The sequence below is a fragment of the Sceloporus occidentalis genome, unplaced genomic scaffold (genome assembly GCF_023333645.1).
Source record: "Sceloporus occidentalis isolate IW3139 unplaced genomic scaffold, rSceOcc1.0.p SCAF_6, whole genome shotgun sequence".
NCBI classification, from domain to species: domain Eukaryota; kingdom Metazoa; phylum Chordata; class Lepidosauria; order Squamata; family Phrynosomatidae; genus Sceloporus; species Sceloporus occidentalis.
The window spans coordinates 36,439,370-36,467,234 of record NW_028316986.1 but is presented as its reverse complement, the minus strand read 5'-3'; the positions used below and the strand labels follow the sequence as shown (position 1 = coordinate 36,467,234).

The 27,865-nt window shown below is 40.1% G+C and overlaps 1 protein-coding gene across 1 annotated transcript in view; it reads left to right on the top strand.

Annotated features, from left to right (window-relative positions):
• Positions 1-27,865, top strand: part of USH2A (usherin) — a 665,032-nt gene that overhangs the window by 325,270 nt on the left and 311,897 nt on the right. The window contains exons 32-34 of the mRNA XM_089528326.1: positions 11,183-11,342; positions 14,389-14,560; positions 27,275-27,422. Coding sequence (XP_089384452.1) covers positions 11,183-11,342; positions 14,389-14,560; positions 27,275-27,422 — 480 coding nt within the window. The remainder of the gene's footprint in view (positions 1-11,182; positions 11,343-14,388; positions 14,561-27,274; positions 27,423-27,865) is intronic.

Sequence of the window (27,865 nt, the reverse complement as noted above, 5' to 3'; positions counted from 1 at the left end):
TTTACCTAAAATGTTATTTTTATTCCAAACACTTCCTATATTGACAAACAAACAACCATTTTTGATCTGGAAAAAAGATATGATGTACTTTATTTGGCAAGGGAAAAAAACCAGAATAAAAACCGTAGTCATGCAGGACAGAAAGGAAAGAGGTGGGCTAGGTCTTCCAAATCTTGAATGATATTACAATGCATGTTCATTCTTATGGATAAGAGATTAGATTCTCCTAGATAACCCAAGATTACTAGAATTAGAAGGAATTAAAATGAAACAAGGATGTCACACGCATCTATATTATTATGCCCCTCAACTAGATAAAGGATTTAATTCTCACCGTATTAGGAAATTTTTATTTAAAGTTTGGAAATCATATAAAAAAAAAGTTATTCAAAAATCCCGACGTGAGCCTCATCACAAGAAGTCTTTCATAAATGAGAATATCAGGGAGTTTATACATGGATCAAATATGGTGTCCTTTTGATAGATACAAAGGGGGAAATTAAAATTAAATTGAAAGAACAGTTAGAACAAGCAGGGATAATTATAGACTGGTTACATTATATCCAAATAAGAGAAGAATTGAGAAAAGATATCAAAAACGTAGGAATAGAGACAGAACACACAGAACTAAGAGTAATTTCCCCAGCCTTTCTCTGACTGTAATTCCTCAGGATTTTTCTGGACACTGTTTACCAAGGACTCTCCTAGTCCTTAACCTGGATACTCAAAACCTCTATCCAACTGCCCCTCTTAGCAGTATACCTCAGCCACCTTGGCTGTTAAAATCCCTCAGGGTCTAATAAACCCTATCTGGCCCCCATCCAGTTCACATATGCTCCTATTTATACTTGCTCCTGGGAGTATCCCCCATCTTTTCATGGCTAAGCTGCCATTGGCAGTTGCCAGGTTCACTTGGATTGGATGTTGCCAATGTCCCAGTCTGCCTTTTCTCCACAGGTGTATTTTAAGAATTCTATGGACAAGTTGGAGTGGGTTCAAAGAAGGACACCAATGATGATAAACAGTATGAAGAACAAAATCTTTGAGGAAAGGTTGAGGGAGTTGGACAACCTGGTGAAGAGAGGACTAAGGGGTTACATGATTGCACTCTTTAAACATCTAAAGGCCTGTCACAGAGAGAAAGGTGCATATTTGTTCTCTACTGTCCAGGGAGTAGGACCAGGTCTAATGGTTTTAAGTTATAGGATTGTAGCTTTCAATGGAACATAAGAAGGAATGTCCTGACAATGAGAACTGTTTGGCAGGGGAACTAATTGCCTAGGGAAGGATTACCTTCTTTGGGCTTTCTTTCTCTGGATTTCTTCTGAAAGAGACTAGACACTTAGGTGCTAGGGATGGTCTAGCTGGATTTCCTGCACTGAGCAGGGGATTGTCCTTCCAACTCTGTGATTCTATGGTTCTAATATGCCTAATAATTAATGGGCTGTTTCTAAAGAATTTGAGCAGTGACTGGAGAGTTCTATGTTTAGCAACATAAACTGAAGGGTGGTGTAGAATGGGCACACAGGCACTAGCAAGAGTACAAGAAGATTGCAAGGTTGAATTTACAATAATTATAAAAATTAAATAATAACATTTTATTTATATGCTGCCTCTCCCGCAGGATCAAGGCGACTTATAATATCAAATAAAATACAGTATAATATACAACATATATTAAAATACATTCTATTACTCCCCCCCACCATACTATAATAAAGTATCAATTAATGTGTAACTGGCTGATGAGAGAGTAGAATAAGGCAGCTAGTGTAGGGTGTCATTAGAAAGGCAGAAACGTCATTTATTTAAAAGTTAGTTATTTTACTCTCATTGTATTTCTTATGTTGTATTTTCTGTACTTGTACAATAAGAAGGGTGCTTATGGTATATCTGCAGTCTGATGGCAGGGCAAGCATTTGTCATTCCGCCTCAGGCAGCAAGTGCCTTGGGACAGCTCTGATAGTCAATAAATACTACACTGAACATTTAATCTGTAGCAAGTTGTAACTCCTCCCAACCTGCATACACTCCAGGGGGAGTAGAACTCTCACTTCAATTCACACACCCAGTTGAACTTCTTTCCTTGTTCCCAGTGTGGAATATTTTCAGCACTAAAACTTTCAGCACTTATATTGATTGACTGATGGTGTTGGAGATGTTGTGTCCCTTGGCTTATGATGTCTCTCAGAGTTCTATCTTGTCCTCAGGGGAACTTAACACACTCTTTAACTTATACATGAAACTGCTGTGAAAGCCAGTTGAGGAGGTTTGCTGCCACATAATGTGGTGATGATTCTTTTGTCCATCCAAATCCAGGGAAGTTGTTTAAGATGTGAACTGGTGACTGATGAATGTATTGGCCGAGGGCAATGTCTGTGGGAACCTTAATCCAGACAAGGCAAAGATGTGCTTTTGGATAGTCCACATTTCCTCTGTTTCTTCTGCAGGGAAGAATCCTGTTTTTCTACCATTCTACCATTTTTGGATGTTTTCAAATATTCTTTCCATGTTAAGGAAAATGCAACATGGGACATACAGTAATAGAAATAAAATATGTATGTGAAAGTCACAATGACTAAGCAAGAGCAATTAAGAAGCTACACAGGTGAAAAAGCTAATGTAATTTAGAAGTCTTGAAAGTCAAGGACAGAATTATAGAATGTACAATTGGAAACACCTGAGATTCATTAAGTGTACAAGGTAAAATGATGAAATACTTGGGTTGGTCTTAAGTGTGGGTTGAACTATGTGAACCAATCAAAATGAATGTACACACCCACTGGGTGGAAACTGACTAGTGGGTGGTGATTAACAATGGCTATAATAATTGCAATGTTTGCCAATGTTTTTTGTTGGGTAGTTGGAGTAGTTTGGAGATATTGTGGAGTATTGGAGATTGTGATTTGTAGGGCATATAGTATTTGTATATAGTAGAATAAAGTCGATCTTTTATATAAGACTACTGAGTTGTCTGGTGTCTTGAGTGAAGATACAAGAGCCAGCAGAATCCTGGAGAAGTTTGGAGACATCTGAGGAAGAAGAGTGAGAAGGTTTGGAGAGTTTGTCAGGGCCTTCAGCCTATTCTCTGAAACTCTGCTGCTTTGAAGAAAAGCATTAACCACTGACCAAAGCTGGTCAGCTCTGCTGTGTAACAAGGTGGTGAGTTAGAGCCAGAGGTGAAGAGCTACAACTCCCATCATCCCTGACATTCCATTCCTACCTCTTGTATTCCGCTGAGCATGGACGTCCACATTTCGGTGATGGTATAGAAGCCTTTTCACAGCTAATGTTGTTGTACCATTAGTTTCTGTTCCTCACACTCTTAGATCTTACCATGAAAAATGGGCTTCTTGGTGGCTTGCCCCTTGGCAGTGAACCTCCCTGGCAAAAGTGATCAGGCTCACTCAGTCTCCATTGTCCTTCTTCCAACTGGCAAAGACAGGTTCATTTGCATAGACCTTTGGTGTTTAAGCTGACTTTCAAATGAAGTTTTAAATTAGTGATTCCTGGATGTTTTTCCTTAGTGATATTTTTATTTTATTTCTATGTTTTTGTTTAACTACTTCATCTATTTAAATTTAAGCATTACTTTTGTGAGCTGGTTTAAGCATCATTGATAGAAAGGAGACATAAGAAATAGGCACGATTGGGGAAGAAGTCAAATAATATGTTTTAAAAAAGATTTTCACAGCTTGCATTCTGCCATCAAAAATCCTTGTCCTACGTCTTACTTGATGTTCAAGATGACAACTGTCTCAGTTTGGAAAGGATTATTTTGATTAATCCTCTGTCATCTCACTTTCTCAATTGCTTTCAAAATATCTCAGTTTCTTTCATTTCCTCCCACTTTCCCCTTTTGTCTTCAGCTTACCTCCATTGTTGCAAATGGAATCCAAAGGACAAACATAGTTTTCACTCGGTTAACTCAGAAAAGGGAGAGAGAAGGGGTGGAATTTTGCATTTCCTTGAAGACTCAAGCAAAAGCAAACTGCTACAGCATTTCCTAGTTTGTCTGTTCTTCCTCATAACCTTTGTTATTTTGACTGTATTCTCATGTTGCTTGGTCACACGTATCCTGTAGGGGTCCTAGTGGCACAATGGTTAAATGCTAGTACTGCAGCCACTCACTCACAAACTACAAGGTTGTGTGTTCAATACCAGCCAGGAGACCAGGGTCAACTCAGCCTTGCATCCTTCAAGGTCGCTAAAATGAGTATCCAGCTTGTTGGGGGCAATTAGCTTACACATTGTAAACTGCTTAGGAAGTCCTTAAGTGCATTGATAAGCGGTATAGAAATGTACTTGCTATTGCTATCTGTGAAATTTGGAGAGTATCAGATGAGGATTGAATAAATACAGGAATCTTATCATCTTAGGCCTATTATTCTATCACTATTGGGTTGCTTGTGAGGATTTAACCTAAAAGAATTTGGAACAAAATGAATTGTGGTACTATCATGTATATCTTCTCTGCATTCTTATAGAAAGGGCAGCATATGAAAAATAAACCCCCATGGCTACAACATTCTTCTATTTTAGAATGGCCCAGGATTGTTTCTCATATCTAAGTACTTCCAGCATTATAACACTGGTCTAATATGCTTGTTGAAAAGAAATCATGAAAGCTATGTATAGCCAGTTTCTGAAAAGGAGAGACTATTCCAACTTTCAGCTTTAATGGATAATAAGTAAGCAGGACACTTCTAGCCTGGGTACCCAGGGAAGCTAGGAAAATAACAGAAACATTGAACAGAGGGAATTGAAAAATATACCTTGATCTGTGTGCTTGAGATTGGGGAATTCAGAAGTCTCTTAAGGGTTCACTACTTGTGAATTATGCATCTCACACTCACTAGTAGGCGTAAATGCATAATTCTAATCTGTTCTTATTATTTATTTATAACACACCAGTGGAATGTAAATTGTCTGCCTCCTTTCAACAAGCTTATCATGCCATTTAAGGTATGCAGATATTTCAGGGGAGTCTACATAGACAATTTGCCTAGGCGAGCACATTGATTCCAATTAAAGGGCATATAAACTGCTAATGATAAATTTAACTTGCTCTCCCTGGCTCACAGGTGGTCTGCACAGGGGGTGTTGCATGAGAAAGTCAACAGAAAATTATTCATCCTGAAATAATATGCACAATACATCTTAACCTTCTTGGTTTTAACTCACACCCCTCCACCTGTGTTTATGGTACTTAAAAAAGAGAAAATGATATGCATGAAGATGCAGAAGATAATTTAAGGACAGTTTCCCACTCTCTGCCAGTTGAGGCTAAACTTGGCAAGAAAAAGGGATGGTGGGGGGGACTGCTGTAGCACATATGAGGCTTCTCACAGACAGTGCAACTCACTAAGGACACCCCATTTCCTAAGGGCAAACTACACCTTATGTGGTTTGCTCTAGAGAGTAGCATTTTTTCTTTCACAGATATCTGGAGGATTACTGGATATGTATGGATCATGACTTTGTAAGAGGAGGCTTTAACCTTTTATCTTCTGCTAAGGTCTTAATCTGGACTTTGGTTCCCATGCCTGTTATGCATTTTGCTCCAGTGGGAAGTCTCTCTTGCCCTGCATGGAAATAGGCATGAGTGACAAGTGACCTTTGTTGCACTTCTTTGTGACAGTGACAGGACTCAGTGGGAGTGGAGAGAACTCCAACTAGCCTGGTAGGTTAAACTGTAGCCTACTCTAGGCAAAGGCCCAGGATCAGTTTTCCCTTCTCCATTCTTTCTAAAAAAAATTCATGTATGCTTGCAAATAAATGAAGAGTAACTTCACTAATGTAAAAAGGAGGGGGAAAGTATGATGAAATCTGATCTTCTTTTGTCATGTTAAGACTGTCTGAAAGAATGATATCTAATTATTTTGTTGTTAGTGTGTGCATTAAAGTCCATTTGACTTATGGCAACACTAAGGTGATCTTATGAGATTAGTGGCCAGGCTAGGTTACAGGGAGCATGAGACTCCCTTGTTACAACAACACCACTGGCTACTGGTCCATTTCCAGGCACAATTTGAAGTGTCAATTGGGTTCAAGCTATCTGAAAGACTGTATCTTCCTATACGAGGCCACAATTATGCCTCCTTATTTGGAGTATCTGAATAACATTTATCTCAGTTTTAACTCATGTCTTCATCTTTCCTACTTTATGAAATTCATGTATCTTTTGTATTTGGATGCAAGTACAAAATGTAGCACACAAATAGCCTTTATTCCAGATAAAATTGTGGCAACTTTCATTTTAGCATGATTTTTTCCCCCAAAGATTAAATTTAACATTATCCAATATCCAATTGTCATGTTTCCTAAATCAATCGAATATTTACAAGTAAGCATATTTTGGAATAGGATGTAAGAATCTGATTAAGACCAATTAGTCCTTGATTTAATACAGTGGTTTTCCATTTACAGTTATATAAACCTGTTGTAATAGAATTGTAAAATAATTGTCCAAAATGGCTGTTTCTCAAGTGGGTTTTCTAATAGTACTTAACTGTGAATTGGCTGTTTTATACTATGAACATTGTTCTCCCCACTACACACACATACTTTCCCCCTCCTTTTTACATTACTGAAGTTACTCTTCATTTATTTGCAAGCATACATGATCAGGATTGGGACCAGCATGTCTGACTCTTCACTAATTGAAATGAGAAAGCAAAGAAATATTAATTAAGCCATGGATGGCAATGTAATGACCTCATTTAAACCAACCATGCAAAGAAATTCAGATTTAATGCTGAAAAATAGGGCTCACGGTAGAGGCCAATAGATGAACCTTATGTAGATGGATATTTACATAGATATAACCACATTTATGTTTGCTCTGTTTCACCAGCATGACAGTGATTAGAATATGGCTCTTGATATTTAAAAAAAATACAAAACAAACTAACTGTCCATTTCTGGACAGTTTAGCTGAATTTTAAAAATGTAATTCATAGCTTTAGCTCCCTATGAAAATCAACCAAAATTTCTCTACCGCGCACAACAACGAAAAGATAATATGTCTGTTTGGACTGTTTTGCAATAGATTTGCAAGCTGTATGAAATACTAAATAGTATTTCTTCATCAGTAATTACTGTATCTACAGACTTTCTCCATATTTTTAGAGCAACCTAAGTGCTTTCAGTTTACAAAACAAACACTTCTTATATTTATGAAAGCAATGTTTTTGTAACACATGTTCGAAGCCTCTTAGAGATACCCTGGAAAACATTATATATCTCAAATGCTCACTAGAATTTAACACAACATTATGATAGTTTAGATGTCAATGACACCATAAAAATACCCTCTGAAACTTCATATCGAGATCGGTTTCTTGACAGGAGCTATTACAGTGGTGTCACTGGATATACAACCAATGGCCACTGGAGTTTCACCACCTGTGATATTAACCAAAGCGAAATGACTATAACCTGTCGCCCTGGAAATCTCAATTCTACATGCTAGGCAGAGTTATAACTCTCCTTATTCATCTTTTTGAAAGCGTATACATGATGAATGATGAAAAGAAAACATTTCTGTCAAAAATGTGATTTTAAAGTGATGCTTGCAAGTTTAGAAGCTTGTCTAAATAATAAAGATTCACAGCACAGTCATATGCATGTCTTCTCCGAAGAGTAAGTCCTATAGAGCTGAATGAATTTATTTTCCCCCAGTTCTTCAGGCTTGCTTATCTTATGGTTATTATTCTTAAGGTGTTACCCTCTGATGACAATCACTGTTTACATGAACAAAAAATGCTAGGATGCTCAGCCATGCCTTGTTGCTTCCGATGTGGTGTCCATCCAGGGAATCACAGTGAACACCTGTAAAACACAATAGTTTTATTTCAGCTTTTTAAAAAAGCTCAGGCAGGTGATTAATTTATCTCATGGCTCCATGATCATACCAAGGCTGATAGTCCAAACTCCATAGATCTGTGAAGGATATTCAAAAATATTCTAAAAATGGTTAAAAATGTGTTTCTAGACTGTCAAGAAAAAGTGACAAGGGGGATCCTTAACTGCTGTGAATCTTTATAATACAGGACATATTCTACACTAAATTCCCACATGATTAATTTTCCAGACTAGCATGGCTATGTCTTTGAATGTGACTCAATGAACAGGACCTGAGATCTCCATTTCAAAAAACAGTGAACTCTTGCAATTAGTTGTTTAGTGCCTCTTTTAGCATATTCCCTTCCCATGCTTATGCAGTTGTTTTAAAGTCATATAATTTTTTTTACTATTGATTGAAATACTGTAACTTGGGATTGGGGAAGCGCTATTGAAAGAACAATGAAAACCGGTAACAACATTGTTGGGGAACCATCACTCACTTTAATGTTGAAGTAATGATGTGAGTTCCTCCCAAACTATTTTGGCAGCATGGTCAGGAAAGGTATTGTTTTCAAACAGTAATACAATGTTGTCAGGGAACTTGCAGTCCTTCTTGTAGTAGAAAGCTTTCAACCCACATATGTTCTTGTTCTCCTTATAAAATGCACTGAGAGACATTATTGCTATGACTTGCTTGGGGGAACTATCAATACCTTCATAATAACAGCAGCCATTAAGCCAATTACCACCCACATCTGAGTCCTATTTGCATGTCTAACAACCAGAACATTTCACAGACTTTACACTAAGGAAAGTATAAAAACTGCCATGCTTTACAGAGTAAAGATTGAAGGTGGGCATAAGAAAAAGAAGTAGCAAAAGAATACATGCATACAGAATGTGGGTAGAGAGAAAAAACCATTGAAGAAAGTGTAAAAATTTCAGGATAGAAGACTTATGGTAGCTAGGAGTGTGCTGTTGCATACATAAATGAGAGACATCACTTTAAATCCCGATGAGACATATAGCATTGTATAGATTAAAAGGGGGCAATAGCTGGCTTTTAATTTACTAATGTGAGAGTAATAACACAATAAAAACATTCAATTTCTGTGAAGACTTAAAGGGAAATCATTCCTTGCTTATTGGTTCATGTTGTAAATTGAGATCAATGAAATCCCTTCAACAAATGCATGAAATCAATTGCAAAACAGCATATAATTTGTGATCCATATTGTTTGACATTAATGGGCAAGGTTTTCATACACTGGGGTGCATTTCCTTTTAAAATATCTAGGGATAATTCTTGTGGATCTATTTCTAATGCTTCTTAGAGTGATCTGTTTTTCATGTCCACAACTGCCTACATTTGCTCTTATGCAAATAACCCAATCAAGCAAATGGAAAACAAGATGCCGCAATCAGGAGGGTTTGACAAGCAGTAACCTTAGAGTTTTAGGGGAGTGCCCAGGATGTAGATTTATGTTTCTACCTGAATCTGTTGAAACAATTGATCCATTATGAAGCACTTGAATAGGTCAATTTCAGACAAGCAGTACAAATCAGATCAGATGCGGCAAGTAATTGATGCTGGTTTGATTTAAATGCTCAATTTCTGTTGTTCGCTGCCAACTAAAATTCAGTTTGGTGTCTTCTAACATGGTGACTTCTCTCCCTCCCTCCTTGTGGTAACTTACCATGCTATGTTTGAAAGACATAATTAAATATATGAAGAAACATGGAAACATTCCAGAACCACTCCTGCAAATGTGTAATACATGTAAAGCAGGTGCATATCCTTGCAGAGGCTGGTATAGTTGGCAAATTCAAATTACAGGACGATCCTGCATCTGGGAAGAAACCATTGTGATAGAGCTTGATATGTCTTTTTTGTGTGCGAAGCAATTTTGACACTATCTCCATACCAGGAAGAATCAGTTTTAATTACAAGAATCATCATAGTACATCTGTTCATTTTAAATTTCAGAATCTAAGTGGGGTTTGGCCTGATTAGTCTTTCAATGGGAAACTAGCAGGGCATAACAGGAATCTAAAGGTAGGTCTAGGAGATAAGCCTGTGCAAAATCCTGGAGAGCTACTACCAGTGAGAACTGATGGTACTGGGCTAGTTGAGACAATAGTATGATTCAGTATCCAAGTACTTCACACTCATATCTCACAGTTCTTCATTCTCCTCCTTTACTTTCACTAAAACTTAAATGGTATTGTGGATTTATAAAGGAATGGAGCCCCAGAGCCCATTGTTTGGAAAGTTTGGCAGGATACAGACCACCCCTTGGGGGCGGCTTGCAGGCGCCGCAATCCCTACTGTATCGGGGCCTGAGCAGCCACAGTGGCAGCCCCGGAGGGTCTGATCTGCCGCTTTTCCAGGCCTTGGGGAAGCGGTAAAATGCTGCTTCCGCCTGGCCTGGAAAGGGGTGTCCTTGGGGCTTCATGCCCCAGGACACCCCAGGGAGCCGCTGCTGGGAGAGAAAGGGGTCACTTGGCCCCTTTCCCCCCGGCTTCGTTCCCGCAGCCATTTGGTGGCTGCGGGAACGAGGCACTCCCCAGGAAGGAGCTCCATTCCAGAGCCGCTGAAAGGGCACCACAAGCGCCCTGCAGTGGCGCGAGCAAGTCACGCCCTCACTGCACCGTTTGGCTGCAGCGCGGCCACGACATCATAATGGCGGCCCCCATGTACACAGGGCACCGCCATTATCACACCCCAGTTATGTGCTAGGGTTGCAGGGTGTCTGTAAAGGATGCTCCGAGGCAACCCTAGCACATATCCAGGATGTGCTAAAGGGCCCGTCTGTCAAGGGCCAAAGAAACACACATTCAGGACAAACACAACTGATTCTAAGAAAAGAAAGGGAAACAATTTTAAAAGAGTACCAGTAGTAGACGTAGCCTAACATGCATCACTATTTTTGTAACTTGAAGTAGATTTCACATGTGAGACATCATTAAAAAATGTCATAAAATTTATTTGTAATAATTGAGGAATCTCTTTGGGCTAGAAAGGTTACTGAATAATCCTTTGGAAATGTCTATGTATATGTATAAATTCTAATAAAAATTAATAAAATAAAAAGGAAATGTCTATGTATGTGGATTTGTTATAATATATGTATACATTCGCTTGAAAAAGACAAATTAATATATGGTTAATATATGTTAAATGTGTACAGTGTCTTGATGTTCAAAAAATGCATGGAGATGCAGCAGTCAAATATTTTTCTTTTCAGTGTTTTTGAATATAATCTTTTATGAAATCCAAAAGCAAAAATTAAAAGGGCCATATCTTTTTCCTTTCTTATATGTACATGTATAGGTTTAAGAGTTTTTACAGCATACCAGTTTCTAATCACTGCCTGCACTATTGTTGGCTGTACAAACAGTTCCCAAGTCATCTTGCTTACAGCACAGCTGCCACCAAGTCATGTGGATGCACCAATCCTGACGGTTTTGGATTCTAAAACAATATATGCACAGTTAAGTACTTTTTTTTCTATTTCACTAGTCGGGGAAAAAATACCTTTCCCCCCATTTCTCCAGTTTTCTTTTTCGAGTACTGGAGTTATTTTCCTCCCGGTTTTCAGGAATGATCAGGATTGTATATACTAAACAATTATAACATTATGATTATATTTATGATTTTATTTTAACTGTCATTGCTCCATCCTATGGACTCCTGGGATTTACAGTTTAGGAAAGGATATTTAGAATCCTAGCTAAAGATCTCAAGTGCTTCAGCAAACTAGAAGCCCCAGGATTTCATAGGATGTTGTTGTGGTAATTAAAATGAAATACAGTGATATAATCGTGTGGTGTGTCCAGATTTCAGAGGATCACAAGAAGAACTTTGCCAGGATCCCCAAATGTGACTGATTTATTTATTTGTTCTGTGCTGTGCCAACCTAGCAGTTTGAAAGTATTCAAATGCAAATAGGTAAATAGGTACCACTTTGGTGGGAAGGTAAGCAGCATTCTGTGCAAACATGCTGGCCACATAATCACAGAGTAGTCTCTGATAATGTTGGCTCTTTGGCTTAGTAACGGAGATGAGCACTGCCCCCTATAGTCAGGCATGATTTGACAACCTTGTCAACAGGGAATACCTTTACTTTTACCTTTTATGTACAGTCAGCCCTTTGTATTCATAGGGGTTCAATTCTGGACCTAGCCATGGATACCAAAACTAATACCCTTTGTTTTTAATGGTGGCACACTGTGCATGTGGCCACACTGGCATGGCTGCATGCACACACCATCATTTGAGAGAATGGGGCGGGGCCATCCATGGATGCTCAAATCCACAGATGGCAAGCCTACAGCTGGGACAGGCTAGCTGTGTTTATTTATTTATTTGATCTATAGCTCAACTTTCTCTCAGCACTGTGACCCAAGGCACTGCACATAGTGCATTTAAAAACTAGAGCAAATTAAAGCATAATAAATTATAATATTAAAACAAAATTAATCAAGTTTCATATTAATACATATTTAAATTAAACACTGGTTACAAAGTACATAAATTAACATAATAAGAGTTAAAAATTAAGAAATACAGCATGCATTTATAGCTTTCTGAATAAGGCCAACTGAGCTTGGATTAGAGCTCTTGGATCAGAGTTCCACAGTTTGAGTACAGCCACTGAGAAGGCCCTCATGTCTGGAAGCAGTCTGGGTCTTAACAATATTCATAAATGAAGTTTGAAGTAGACATGATATTAAGTGCCCACCTACATGTAAAATGACTTTTTTCAAAAAGAAAAGAAAGTAATTACACAGAAAGGTGATCAAGACCAAGGGTCCTTACACATTCAACTTCACACTTTTACTGCCAAGGCTACATCATGTGGATTTGTGGCTTAGATGGGGCACTAGAGCTCTCTAGCTGAGAATTCTAAATGGCCTTCCTCAAACTTCAAATCCCAGGATTCCATAGGATGAAACCATGCCATTTAAAGTGAAATCTGTAATTGTGTATGGTAAAAGGATGCCGGAATGTTGGACAATGAATTAAAACATGTGCAATACCTAGACTCCCAATGAAAATCTCCCAAAGTGAAAGTTTTTGCTGGTTTCTGAAGATTCCATTCATGACCTTTTTTTAGTACAAAAATCTTGCAATTTTGAGAAAAAAAGAGTTTCACAACCTAGTGATAGGCATGACCTTCTGAACACCTCCTGCCAGTCAGAACTCAGTAATAATAGGGGAAAGGTGAATCTTCACCAGAGCTCCATTCCAGCCCCAACATAGATTATTATTGTTTCAGTTTAGTTCCTCTAAAACCACGTGATCCATTTAATCCAACTTGGAATCAGGACAAGTCCTCCATCGTAAAGACAAGCTGGTTTAAATGGCCCTAGCCACTGTGGTCATGTGCTGCCTGTTTCAAATTATTTTAGCCCATGTGCTAACAGAATTGACATCTGTCACCATTTTTCCCCCTTCAACATGTATGCCTATATCCACAGGGGCTACAAAAAATAATAACAACATGGCATACTATGCAGAATTTTTGAACTGTTGTTTTCCCAAACTCAATGGAAATAGTCACAGATTGGCCAAGAAACTCACTGAGTGACCTTGGGCAAGTCACATGCTCTCAGTCTCAGAGCAGCGCAATGACAAACCTCTCTGAACAAATTTTGCCAAGAAAACTCCATGATGGGTTCACCTTAGGGTTGCTGTAAGTTGGAAATGACTTGAAGGCACACAACAACATTTAGGTTATACTTGTGGCCAACAGGAGGGTGGAAGAAAAGGAAGAGCACCAGTAGTTAGATTCTGACAGCCAGTGCACAATTATGATGCCATCCTCCAGGACCTCTGACAGGTCCTGTGAATGCCTCCATTGTCCTGTGCCTGCCTGACAGCCTTCAATGTGTGGTAGGAGTGTAGTCCTCAGGTGTATTCAAGGACTAGAGGGAGGACAAAAAATGATGAGCAGCATTCTCCTCATCAGTGTTTCCTGCACTTGAGAGGCCCTTTTTTCATTTCTTTTCCACAAGTATTTGAACATTCTTTTCACCTCTAATTCTACCTAGAGTATACTCACTAATAACACAAGTAGAACTTCTTAGTCACAGCTGTCTTAAATCTGACTAATTTCCGTGGATTTTGTTCATTACATTCCGTGAGTGTTGACATGTTGTTTATTTCACATATTACTTCAATATTTCCTTTAGACTCTGTTGTTGTTGTTGTTGTTGTTGTTGTTATGTGCCTTCAAGTCATTCCTGATTTATGGGGCAATCCTGAGCAACCCTATCATGGGGCTTTCTTGGCAAGATTTATTTAGGATTGGTCTTCCTCTGAGGCTGAGAGAGTATGACTTGCCCAAGGTTGTGAGTTTCTGTGGCTGAGCAGGCATTTGAACTCTGGTCTCCCAGTATCATAGTTTTAACACTCATACCATTATACCAAGCCATATTATTTTTCACCCTTAAAGTTGCTTCTACAAGGGTTCTTTTCTTTTAATTACTATGTGACATGTTTTTGTCTGCAATTATGTGTTTCTTTTATTTTAGGTGGAAAGCACCAGAAGAAGTAAATGGAAATTTACTTGGCTATATTCTGTATATTAACAGTGATGACACAAATGATTCCTCTTGGAATGTAATCTATAATTCTTCATATCTCTTTCGGGACTATACAGTCCAACAACTTTTCCCTGGAACTGTATACTTCATAAAGCTAGCAGTAAGTAATAAACAAATTATGACAATGAAACAGTTGAGCAAATGAGAACTTGTTAATATAATAATATTTGTATTTTAGAGAAGTACACTGACAGCTAGAATTAGTTTGGACTTTTCCCCCAGCTCTACAGAAAATGGCCCACTTCTACCTTGACCAATTTGGAGCCAGCCCACTTCTTTTTTGGGCCCAAATGCAGAACTGAAATGTGGAAATCTGAAAGTTTATGCTTCTAGTGATAGGATGTGTTTATTACTTGAAGTTCTTTATGGACCACTGTTGTGAAAAGTATAGGTACCATGAAGATGGCTCTCTAAGGTGCTTTACAGAGCACCCAAAAAGGGCACTCTGCTGGCGCCTGATGCTGCGTGAGGGAGCTGCAGCGGACAAACCACGTGGCTCCCCTGCACAGCAAAAAGAACCTGCAAAAAGTGAGTTCTTCTTGCGGTGCAGTTGTGATGCCGCAAAGCGCCAATGGTGCACTTGTGGTGTCACAACTGCGGTGCAACATGCGTACGTTAAGCGTCCATCACATCAAAATGGCGGCGCCCATGTGTATAGGGCGCCACAATTTTTACATCCCCAGTACGTACTGGGGGATTGGATGCTGCATCCTTGGCCAACCCCTAGTACGTACTAGGGGCAGAGCAAAGGCCCGTCTGTAATGGGCCTAAGTTACAAACCTGCACATTTTCAGAACAATTAGTGAAAGTATGTAATGTTAAGTTCCACACTTAAATAGTAATGTGTCCTTCAGTTAGCCTGAAACTGAGCTGTAATAAACTACTGATATGGAAAGAATATGTTCTTATGACTGTCATCTTTCAGCCAACTTATCCCATCTGTTCTTGCCATCCCACTTTACTGTTATTCTCTCTTTGTAGTTCCACACAGCACTACCAGCATTCTTGCAAGGAATAAATGAATAATCAACATTGCTGCTTGACCTGTTTTTTATCATCATCTTTAATTCAGGTTCCATGGAATTAATTTGATGGTTTACTGCTAACACTTTACTATTGTTTACTATACTAATAGTTTACTATGGCTAAGGTTTAGACTACCTGAAGGACTGTATTCTCCCATTTGATCCAGCCCTATCCCAAAAGTATTTAGGGCAGGCTCTTGTTTTGGTTCCATCACAGTCACAGATAAGTCTGGTGAGAACCCAAAAGTGTATCTGTTCAGTGCTCTCCAAGCTCTAAAACCCTGTTCCAAGTGGGGTCAGACTGGCTCCCGCCTTACTGTCCTTCCATATTTGTTGTTGTTGTTTCAAAGGACTTGAAAATTCACTGCAATGACTTTCTGCCCCACCACCATCACAAGCACAGTTGATGGGGCACGAGAGAGGGCCTTTTCTGTGGCTGCCCCTAGACCAGTGGTTCCCAACCTTTTTCTGGCTGCGACCCCCTTGTGATTGGAAGCCCCGCTACTTCTTCTGGCCGACAGGCTCCCTGATTGGCTGGGAGTCCGGGAAGGGGTGGGACTTCCAGCTGCAGCTGTGCCATGCAAGGCTGAAGCCCCACGCAATTGAGGTGGTGGTAACGGCAGGCCAGGGGAGGCCTTGCTGCCCTGGAGGTGAAGGAGGAGGAGGTGGGCTGGAGGAGAAGGAGGAAGAGGAGGGGTGAGCCCAACCTGGCGACCCATGTGAAAGGGTCATTTGACCCCCAAAGGGACGCAGCCCACAGATTGGAAACCACTGCCCTAGACTGTGAAACTCTGCCCAGGGAGACCAGAATAGCTCCCTCCTTATTGGCCTTCCACCGGCAAGCGAAGACCTACCTGTTCAGACAAGCTTTTAAAGCAGAAGATTTTTAAAGAACGGGCTGGCTGTTGTATTCTTTTAAATTATTTTAAACACCTTTAACTTTTTAAACTATCTTTTATTCTTTTATGCAATCTGTTTTAATATTGTAATGATTTAATTCTGGTTTAATGTAACATTTTTCTATGTTTTTAATTGTATTGTTTTTAATCTTGTAAGCTGCTCTGAGTCCCAGTTTTGGAGAAAGAGTTGGATATAAATAAATATGATGATGATGAGGATGTTTATTTATATAGAACCATAAATTTACATGGTACTTTACAGGCATCATCAAAATAGTATATAACCTGCCAGTAGCATACAATCTAAAAAGGGAGAATGACTAAATCTACCATGGGAGGGAATTCAACACCATAGGAGCAGCCATCAAGAAGGCTCTCTCCCATGTCCTCACCAAACTGTCCTGTGATGGTGGTAAAATCAAGAGAAAGCCTTTCCCTTAAGATTTTAAAATTCAGATCGGATCAAACAGGGAGATAGGTTCTTTCAAATAGTCTGGGCCCATCCTTCTGCATTAAGTCAAAAAGATTAGAGATTAAATACAAGCACTCAAAAAAAAAATCATGAAAACTGAGTGCAAATTGAGGAAAGCTAAAGGAGAATTTACACATCACCACTACAGAGAGGCATCTATATGTGTGGTTCTAAATTCAGTAGATATTCATATGCAACTGATCTCATAATTTCTCTGTTTTTTATGCTTGGTGCCATCTCTTTGTACCATCCTGCAAAGTTAGTTTGTCAAAATGCAAGAGGTGGGAAAGCTGCTTGTTGAAAACTAGCAGCATTTTAAAATGTCTTTTAAATGTCATTGCTATTCTTTTCTGCTGTTGTTTTCTTTTGGGGCTTTTTTTTTTTTTTTAATTACAGAACAGTTTAGGTTCCATGGTACAACTGAAAATATCTTGAATATAAACATGAGATTGTCCCTATTTGTTTTAAACACTCTCATCATTTTATAGTAATACCTATATAAGGACATTTGCTTTGATAAATGCCATAGAAAAATATTCTGCTCTTGATTATGAATACATTTACATTTATGCGTAGATACTCTGTATGCATTCATTTTGCTCAACATGCTCTCAAATGCTCTAAATATTACACCACATTATACTGCAAAGAAAATAATCTATGTTCAAGTAACAATAAGGGTCTGACAGAAAGCCCACCAAAGCAAGGACATTTAGACTAATTAAGGATGACTTGGAATCCATGCTGATAGGATTTATCTGTCCTTTGTGTATTTCAGCACAGTAAACTACAAGGAATTATGTGCATTTCCTGCAATTCTGGACACAGTTAACAAACCCCTCACAAGTGTTCCAGTTGGAATGAGTGGGAATTGAGTATACATGGCTAAGTAGATGGCTGTGTTAGTTTTTCAAGTAATAAACACAAAGTTGCCAGTTAAAGAGACTTTTAAAATATATATGACTCTTTCTTGTGAGTATCATTCATGATGAATGACCTAGAAGGCAATCTGCTTTTAAAAAATAAATAAATCCCATCTTCTTGTTTATGTTTGGTACTGATGAACTATGGTAAGCAACAAGAAGGCAACACAACAATAAATATATTAACAATAACAATCCTAGTATAACAATTGTCTGAAACTCACAATTATGTAGCAAATTATGTATAATGTTACTCATATTATTATTGTAATATTAGTTTATATTGATCATTACACTAGTAATATGATATGATTACATTATATATAATTTGCTACATATCTTTGGTACTGACCAATGTCATTCTTGTGTAATAAAGTTAGTGCTGTGCCTCAAATTCTCTCCCTCACTCATCTCCCAATTTTCCTTAAAGGAGCTCAAGAAATGACATGCCCATGCCTGACCCCATTTTATGCTCACAACAACCCCTTGAGGTGTTAGACATGTGACAATGTATAGCATTGAAGAGTAGAAAATGCGTCAGAGCAGGCAGTAGTAATAGGGTTAGATAGTCTGAATGACCCAAAGAGTTCTCCTTCTTTGTCTACCGATCCCAACCCCTCCTTAATGTAAACTGTTAGGGATGCTTTTCTACCTCTTCTCTTCCCACCAGTTCTCTCTCAGATCTTTCATAGAATGAAGATAGATTCGATTAGCACCCTGAATAACTTTCCTATCTTAGAATGGAGTTCCTATAATAAAGCGCTAGATGGTTTCTCCAAGCCATTGATGTCTTTGCTTCTTAATCAGGATCTCTAACTGCTGCAGCCACTGTCATGAGGTAAATGAGAGTGAGAAAGTGATAAACCCACTACTCTGAACTATAGCACTAGAGCTCTCTCACAGAACATTCTAAATACCTCACCAAACTTAAAATCTCAGGATTCTCTAGGATGGAGCCATGGCAGTTAAAGTAAGGAAGTAAGGAAACTGTATAATGTAGGTATGCACTTGGCTGAAATCAACAAAGGAACCAAGATTGGCATCCTGGTAAGTAGTTATGACTGTGTAAGCTAGATGTATGCATTCATAACTGTTTGGTATTTATATTTATGATCCTGGCATTATTGCTACAGTTGCAAATGCCCTTACTCCATCCTAACTTAATGATGAGCAATACTGAATGACTGAGGTCTATTCTCTTAAAAATCAGGACACTGCAGGATAAAGGGGGGAGGGATAAAGTGTTTTTAATTGTCATATTTTATATTTTACTGTTGTTAACCGCCCAGATTGGTTTGCCAGAGGGCGGTATACAAATTATTATTATTATTATTATTATTATTATTATTATTATGTTTCCAGCTTCCTCCCACCCAGTGGCATCATTGGGTGTGTGTGTGAGGGGAGTGTGGCCCACAACAAGTGACAGCTCAGAAGTTGGGCCTTTCTCCTGCGATGGGGTGGAAAAGGAGCGAGCATGTCCCTCCTGGCATCAATGTGGCAGTAGCTCCCTCCTGAGGAGGCGGCTGCCATTGCGGTGAAGGAGAAGGCAAGTGTGCTCCTCCAGGATTCACCACAGCATCAGCTCCTTCCTCAAGAGGAGACACACACACCCTGAAATGGAGGAGAATGATCCCACTTCTCCAGGCTTCACTGCTGCAGCAGTTCCCTCCTGGGGTGTGGTGGTGAAGGAGAAGGGTGAGCACACACACCCCCAGGCATTGCCACAGTGGTGGCTCAGTTCTGAAAAGGAGGCTGCCCCCGTGGCAAAGGAGAAGGGTGAGCACTCTCCTTGTCTGTCACTACCTCCCACGGTAGCTCTCCCCAGCAGCCCCTCCCCACACCAGGTGATACCAGGGGTGGGGACTTCACCGCTCCCATTAGTGATCTATGGTGCAACAATGGGAAGCAGGTCTCCTGTTACAGCTCCTCACTTCACAACCAATAACTGGTAAGAAAGGGCTGGATATGTCATATTTAAAAACCCTGATTGCCAACAGAACAGATCTCCATTGCTTGGTGCAGCTGCTGACTGTTAAAACAGCTCTGAGGAGTTGCAAATAGGTACAAGAGATGGTACATATTTGCAACTATGTTTGTGATGTAAGACGTTGGCCCACATATTTTATATTTATCAAGGACATTGTAGCACTAAGAGGGTCAATGAAAATGACAGTTTATGACATTGTAATTTACTGAATTGTGTTTCCCATTTTACTGGGCCTTCTTAGACTCCTACTTAATTGTCTGAGGTCCCCCCTTTATGTGGAGGACATAGGGCTTGACAGACAGCCCCTTTTAGCACCGGATTGGTCTCTCCTTTCTGTGGCGCAAAAAGGAGCTCCTTTTTGTGTTCTAGAAAGGGCACCATAGTCACCAGTGCAGGGCTTTCCCCCCTTCTTTTGGTGCTGTGCATTGTAGACGCAGTGCCACAGGAGCACCATGACACCGCACGCTGTGTAGAGCAGCGCACAGTGTCATGCCAGCTGGGGGCGGAGTCAGGGAATGTGTAATGTGGATGCCACACCCCAACTCCACCCCCAGGCCAGCCTTAATGGTTGGTCTGTTGAGCCCCTTACTTGTGTGTATGTCAATAAATGTATAGATAGTAATCAAATGTATAGACGGTAGAAGAGGGAGACTCTTCTTTTTCATCCAAGGAGAACTACAACACAGGCTGAGTTGATTAAGCTCACTGCCAGAAATTGTTGAAACATCAGGGGCTTTAACGTTGGTATTTTCTGGAAGATTTTTTTTTAGGAGGAAGCCCACAGTCCTGTTCAGTAATTTCTTAAGACTTTTCAGTATGGACACTGACGGAATCGCTGCAGTCACTTGCAACACTTGTGGGATGTTTACCTTCTTGCCTACAAATGTGGAGAACTTCACATGCACCAAGTGCAAGTTGGTAGCACTCTTGGAGGAGAAAGTGCAGCAGCTGGAGTCCAGAGTAGCCACACTTCAGCATATTAGGGAGCAAGAGGATTTCCTGGACAGAACAGAACTAACGATCTTGGATGAGTACCACGCAGAGGAAGTTTCTGGGGCAGAGGAGGTCACTTCACATACACAGGAGGCAGACAGCTGGAGGAATGTCACACAGAGAAGTAGGCCAAGAAGGGATTGTTCTGGGACCTTGCAGCTAGAGAATCTATTCGAAGCTCTTTCCCATACCAAGGAGGATGAACAAGAGCAGCATGGACAGACTTCAGGGACAGAGAAGGGGCACCTGAGAGTTCCACCAGAGGGAACAGTTGCTGCTAAGCCTCGGAGGAGGGGTGTGGTCGTAGTGGGGGACTTCTTGCTGAAGGGTACAGAAGCAGTGATTTGTAGGCCTGACACGATGTCTCAAGAGGTGTGTTGTCTCCCTGGGGCAAAGATCCGTGATGTGACAGAGACGCTGACAAGACTGGTCATGCCTACTGACCAATACCCCTTCCTTTTGGTCCACGTGGGAACCAATGATACTGCAAGACACAGCCTTCAGAACATCAGAAGGGATTACGAGGCATTTGGTAGGTAGCTGAAAGGAATGGATGCACAAGTTGTCATCTCATCTCTTCTGCCAGTTGAAGGGCACGGTCCAGGAAGGGAGAGGAAAATAGCAGATGTGAACAACTGGCTTCGCGGATGGTGCTGCCGAGAACGATTTGGATTCTTCATTCATGGGCTGCGGTTCCATGAGGAGGGACTTCTTGCAACGGATGGGTTGCATCTCACGCCAGTTGGAAGAAATGTTTTTGCCAGCGGTCTCAAGAATTTGATCAGGAGGGCTTTAAACTGAGTTGCGCGGGGGAGGGAGACAATATTAAGGAAGGCAAACGGGCTGGAGAAAATAGTCAAACTGACATAGAGGAAACAAGACAAATAGTTCAAGGACCCAACAATGGGAGGCAAAATAACTTGCACAGGGAGCAAGTAAAGGGCACCCATGGTCTGTGATGTCTCTACACTAATGCACAGAGCATGGGAAATAAGCAAGATGAACTCAAACTCCTAATACAGGAGGGTGATAGATAACTGTGACCCGGAGCTGTAGAGGAGAAAAGAGTCTAATAGGATGAAACTCAGAAGAAGAGAAATTATAACTGGGAGGAAAAGATAGAACTTGATACTGGCAGGAGTTAGATAGCAAGATACCAACCCCTCCTCCTCAGCCCTCAGGGCGGCTAGAGTGGGTGAAGGAGAGACCACCAAAAGAAAGGGCAGCGGAGGTAGCAGTATCATGGGCTGGGAGCCAGGTTTCGGTGAGAGCGAGGAGGTTAAAGGATTTAGAGAGAAAAAGGTCGTGGATTGCTGTTGCTTTAGGGGCAGCAGAGCGGCAGCTCCAGAGGGAACAGAGGAAGGGAAGCAGGGAGACAGGGAGAGGCCGAATGGGGATCAGGTTAGGAGAAATGTGGCGAGCCATGGGAAGGATGGGGTTCACAGAGAAAAGGTGTAGCTGGCTCTCTTTCTGAGGTGGTAAAGGAGTTTGAGGGCTTTACAATTAAAGGTCAACAACAACAATAACAATAATAACGAAAACAATAATAATATTGCCAGCTCAGTCCTTCTGGGGACGAGTCCGATGCAAGCAGGAAGTTCTTCCAGGGAGCACAGGTTATACTTGTCCTTCTTCCTATGGAGAATTCTGGGACCAGCAGGAGAGTGAGATGGAGCCAGGTGCCTTCTGGGGGGGGGGGGGGAAGCAGAGTTCCTTTGTGGAGGGCAGATGGGAGGCCCTGCCTTCTTTCCCCTCAGAGGCAGAGATGGAGTCAGGTGGCTTCTGGGAAGAGAGGAGTTCCTTTGTGGAGGGCAGATGAGATTGCCCTACCTTCTTTCCCCTCAGAGGCAGAGATGGAGCCAGGTGGCTTCTGGGAAGAATGGAGTGGAATCTAGGAGTCCAAGTAGACCACAAGTTGAACATGAGTCAACAATGTGATGCGGCAGCTAAAAGGGCCAATGCAATTTTAGACTGCATCAATAAAAGTATAGTGTCTAGATCAAGAGAAGTAATAGTGCCACTGTATTCTGCTTGGTCAGGCCCCACCTGGAATACTGTGTCCAGTTCTGGGCGCCACAATTCAGAAAAGACATTGAGAAACTGAAGCGTGTCCAAAGGAGGGAGACCAAAATGGTGAAGGGCCTGGAAACCATGAAGCCCTATGAGGAACGACTTAGGGAGCTGGGGATGTTTAGCCTGGGGAAGAGAAGGCTAAGAAGTGATATTATAGCCCTGTTTAAATATTTGAAGGGATGTCATGTTGAGGAGGGAGCAAGCTTGTTTTCTGCTGCTCCAGAGAACAGGACCCAGAACAATGGATGCAAGCTCCAGGAAAAGAGATTTCACCTCAACATTAGGAGGAACGTCCTGGCAGTAAAGGCTGTTCAATAGTGGAACACACTCCCTTGGAGTGTTTTTGGAGTCTCCTTCTTTGGAGGTCTTTAAGCAGAGGCTGGATAGCCATCTGTTGGGGATGCTTTGATTGAGATTTCCTGCATGGCAGGGGGTTGAACTGGATGGTCCTTGTGGGCTCTTCCAACTCTACGATTCTATGAAATATCAGAGATAGGAAATTTTGACGTCTTTGTCTGAAGGGCTATTTAGAATGTGCTGTACTGTGTGGTGGTATTTTAATGATCCGGATTTTAACTGGTTTTAGTTCTATTATCAGATTATTCTTTATCTGATATGAATTTTAAAAGTGTATATCTTTTAACTTTTATGAGCTGCCTTAGATACCAGCGAATTAGTATCATGCTCACATGATGCATCATGCTGCATGGGAAGACCTCCGGTATTACTGAATTCTGTATTAAAGTTACAGAGTTCTTACAACAACCAGATTAACAGAAATAGTTGAGGGTGAGAAAAGCCCAACAGAATTGTTTTCTCTGTAGAGCAATTGATGTAGGCCTTGTTGTTGTTGGGTGTCTTCAAATTGTTTCTGACTTATGGCTATGGTCCACTAAAGTGACCCCATCATGGGATTTTCTTGGCAAGATTATTCAGAGGAGGTTTTATCATTACCTTTCCCTGAGCCCCAGAGCATGTGACTTGCCCAAGGTTGTCCAGTGGGTTTCATGGCCAAGTGGTATTCCAACCCTGGTCTCCAGAGTTGTAGTCGAACACTGAAACCACTACGCCACATTGGCTTCCTTCTGCTACACTGTGATGAAATACATAGCATCTCTGAAAGAAGCAATAGCAAGTACATTTCTATACCACTTATCAGTGAACTAGCAGTTAAGAAGTAAGACAATCACCCCCAACAAGCTAGGTACTCATTTTACTGACCTATGAAATGATGGAAGGCTGAGTGGACCTTGGAGATCTCCTTTATGATTGCATTTACAACTTTGTGACTGCAGTACCAACGTTTAACCACTGCACCACCATGGCTCCTTTTAGATCTTTCAGCTTTGGTCCAAAAGACATTGCAAAAATGATCCAGTTTGAGACCACTTTAACCGGCTCAGTACTAGGGAATCCTGGGAATTTTAGTTTGTAGTGGCACCAGAGCTCTCTGACAGAGAAGGCTAAATGTCTCACCAAACTACAGGTCCCAGAATTCCCCAGCATTTAGCCAGGTCAGTTAAAGCAGTCTCAAACTGGATTATTTCTGCAGTGTGTTTTGAATCTCTGTTTCTAGTGCTGATATATTATTGATATCCTTCTTCTTCTACTACTACTACTACTACTACTATATGTATATCTTACATTTTCCTCCAAAACGGCAACTCAAGGCAGTTTTATAATTTATAATTATTGTTTCACTAAAATATAGGCATTTGTAAATTACTTCTCATAAATCTACCCAACAGTACACATTGTATTAAACAGTGAAGATAAGATGAAAATACACAAAAACCAGTGACAGAATATTTCAATCTCCCTGGGCATTCCATCTCAGACCTCAGAACAGCAGTCATTGAACAAAAGAACTACAAAGGTGGATTGGAAAGAGAAACAGCAGAACTGGAATTCATCCACAGACTACACTCCCTCAGCAATAGATTGAATAAAGATAATGGTTTCCTGACACACTACACGCACTATCTGACCCCATCCTCTTGAGGGTGCCCTACATTCATCTGTTCCCCTCACCACAGGCTAGTACCATTGCAAAACTGGATCTGCCAGTTCATCGCCATGCACAAAGACTCTTTCCTAATGACCATTGTTAAAACTGGACCTGCAACTTCATTTCCATACACAAAGGAATTGTAATTTGAATTGACATCCTCACATACGATGGCATATATATGTCTGTGCCTGGCTACCCCTCCACCAAATGTATCTGAGGAAGTAGACTGAAGTCTACAAAAGCTCATGCTGCCAATTTCTTTCAGTTAGTCTCAAAGGTGCTACAAGATCTCTCTCTACATATTGATTCTACAGACTAACATGGCAATATCATTGAATTCTACCACAGTGAAGATCAGCTTTGACTGGGTGGTGAGGTGGGGAAGTAAGCATTGATTTATTTCAAATGCACCCCTTCCCAAATCTGCTTCTTTCCCACAACCAAAAGGAAAAGAAAAACACAAAGGATAGTGTTCTTTAAATGTCTAGAAAGTCTGCATATCTATCATATACATAAATAACTTGAAAATGCCTTTAACTGTATGATAACACTTGTGAGAAAATTATTGGGAGTGTTTTTAAAAAATTAAAAAAACAAAAAACAAAAATTAAAAAATATATATCAGCATGTTTCAGCTCCACTTTTTCACACACAAAAACTCATTTCATTTCAAAGTAGAGATTTTCGTATCAGGAATTTTATTCTGCAATTTTTTTTTTATTAAGAAGTTTCCAGATTTTAGAAACTTATTCATGAATTCAACAGGAAGAATTTAAGATTAACAAAAATTGGAAGGGACAGAAAGTAACAGATACACTTTGCCAGGCAGAGGTTTTCAAGAGCTTAAATCTTCACAGTCTAGCTTTAAAAACTTCTGCATCCAATCAAGTTGAGAGTTTCTTAACTTGGAAAACTAAATGGCAGATAGATAGTAGGAATAACTGTATCTATTGACTGGGATGAGTGTAAATAAATAAGAATTGTGTTTGTTGTTTAACTTTACCAAGTAGAAAAAACAGGACAAGGCTCTTGTATCGTTAATGGTTGTGCCGAAAATATCTCAACTACTGAAACTGCAGGTTCTATACAACAAAGTTATAGGATCTCTTTAAAAAAATTTTTTTTTAAAATCAAACAATCCTGCTTGCTTTTGATGAACATTTATGAAAGATTCACAAACTTATTCACATATCTGAATGAGGTTTTTTTAAAGTTAAAATATGTGTGTGTGTGTGGGGGGGGGGAATTGGGGGGATCAGAAGTGACAGATTTGTTCTTTCCTATTGTTAAGGTCTTTTTACTGAGATCCCTAGATCAGTGGCTGTCAAACTTTTTACCATTGTGAATCCCTTTACATCTACATGTGGACGTCATACCTCCTCACCCTGCTCAATGTAGTAGATGAATAACAGTAATATGTTTGTTGAGTGTGTGTATTTTCATTCACACATTCAACTACCAAAGTACAATAACATCCAAACTCCACAGTGATACCTTTATCAGCAAACCCAAATGCACAAAATACATGTTGGAAGTTTTTGAAGTTCCTCTGGCTTCTTCCTCAAGCAAAGATGTTAAAAATCATACTGGAGGGGACAAATATGACAATGTTAGTCACAAGCCTGCATTTTGTCAAGATCTTGCTGTTCTCAGTCCAGGTGTTGTTGGAGAGGCATTCATGCAGGCTGGTCCCTCTATCTTTTGGTTATGTGGATAATCCGGGGGGGGGGGGGGGATGTTCTATTAGCGAAACAGAAAGAGATGCTTCTCTTGAGATCCAAGTTGCCTCAGTCCTTTGTAAACCTACAAGTTCCTTTGTTAGCTACTGAGCACTGAATTTCTAAGGATGCCTTGAATGAATATACATCTATGAGTATTATATTTTAACATTTCGTAAGGAAATAGTTTTCTTGCTCTTCCTTCTCCTCCTTCCTCAGGCAGAAACTCCAAATTCCCTCCTTTTCTTTCTATTCCCCTCCAAGACAAAAAAAAAAGTTTGGAAAGAGAAGGAGGAGGAGAAAGGGGGCATCAGGACATCCAAGTTTCACAACCCTCCCTTAAGCAATTCTCAGTGGCTCCTTGGGGGTCCCACCCCCCAGTTTGAGAACCGTCAATCTTTACTGAGACAGAAGCTGACAATGGGGAGGGGGTAACAAAGAGAGAGTGCATGTTCTGGAGGTACCTGCTTTTCTTGGCAAAGAAATTTCCTCTGTCATCTCACCGGCATTTGCTTCACTATAACCAAAATTCATTCCCCATAAGCAAGTCAAGAACTTTGTAAGAAGGAACCATGTTTTGTGCGAGACCTGAAACAACAATAACAAACTCTGAAGTTCTTAGCTTCTCTCAGTGGGATATATTAGATGTATATTTATTTGTGCAGTTTCATTATTGTTATTATTATTCTTCCCCCCCCCCTTTTTTAAAGGCCTGCACAGGAGGTGGGTGTACAATAAGTGAAGCTACTTCAGCAGTAACAACGGAGAGCACCCCAGAAGGTGTTCCTGCTCCAGAAGCCCAGTCATATTCCTCTGACTCCTTTAACATCTCGTGGACTAAGCCAGAGTACCCGAATGGTAAGTGAACTCTTTTAGCCTCAAGTTAAAAAGATGATTAGTAAAGGTAAATTAATATTCTAAATGGCAGCTTATATGTGGTGCTTAATTTTTAATGATCATTTTAGCACATAAAATACCTGAGATAGTATCATTGTCTGTAGCTGTGAGATTGAAGTTTTCCGTCTTGCTTTGCTGTTTTAGTGGCTCAAAAGTGCTCCCTTTTGATGGTTTTCATGTACTGCATTCTTTTGCTTAATGCTTTCTGGAACAACTAAACAGAAGGAGTCTCTGACACCTCTTAAGAAAGCATTTCTTAAAGTGTTACTTTTTAAGAAAGCATTTTTTAAAAATTACATTTTAAACTGCTAGATATATTTATCACCCTCTATATGTACTTTTTACAGTTTCTTCAAAACAGTAAAAAGCAAAAGTTTAAACCCTCTTCTGTATTTAACTGCATA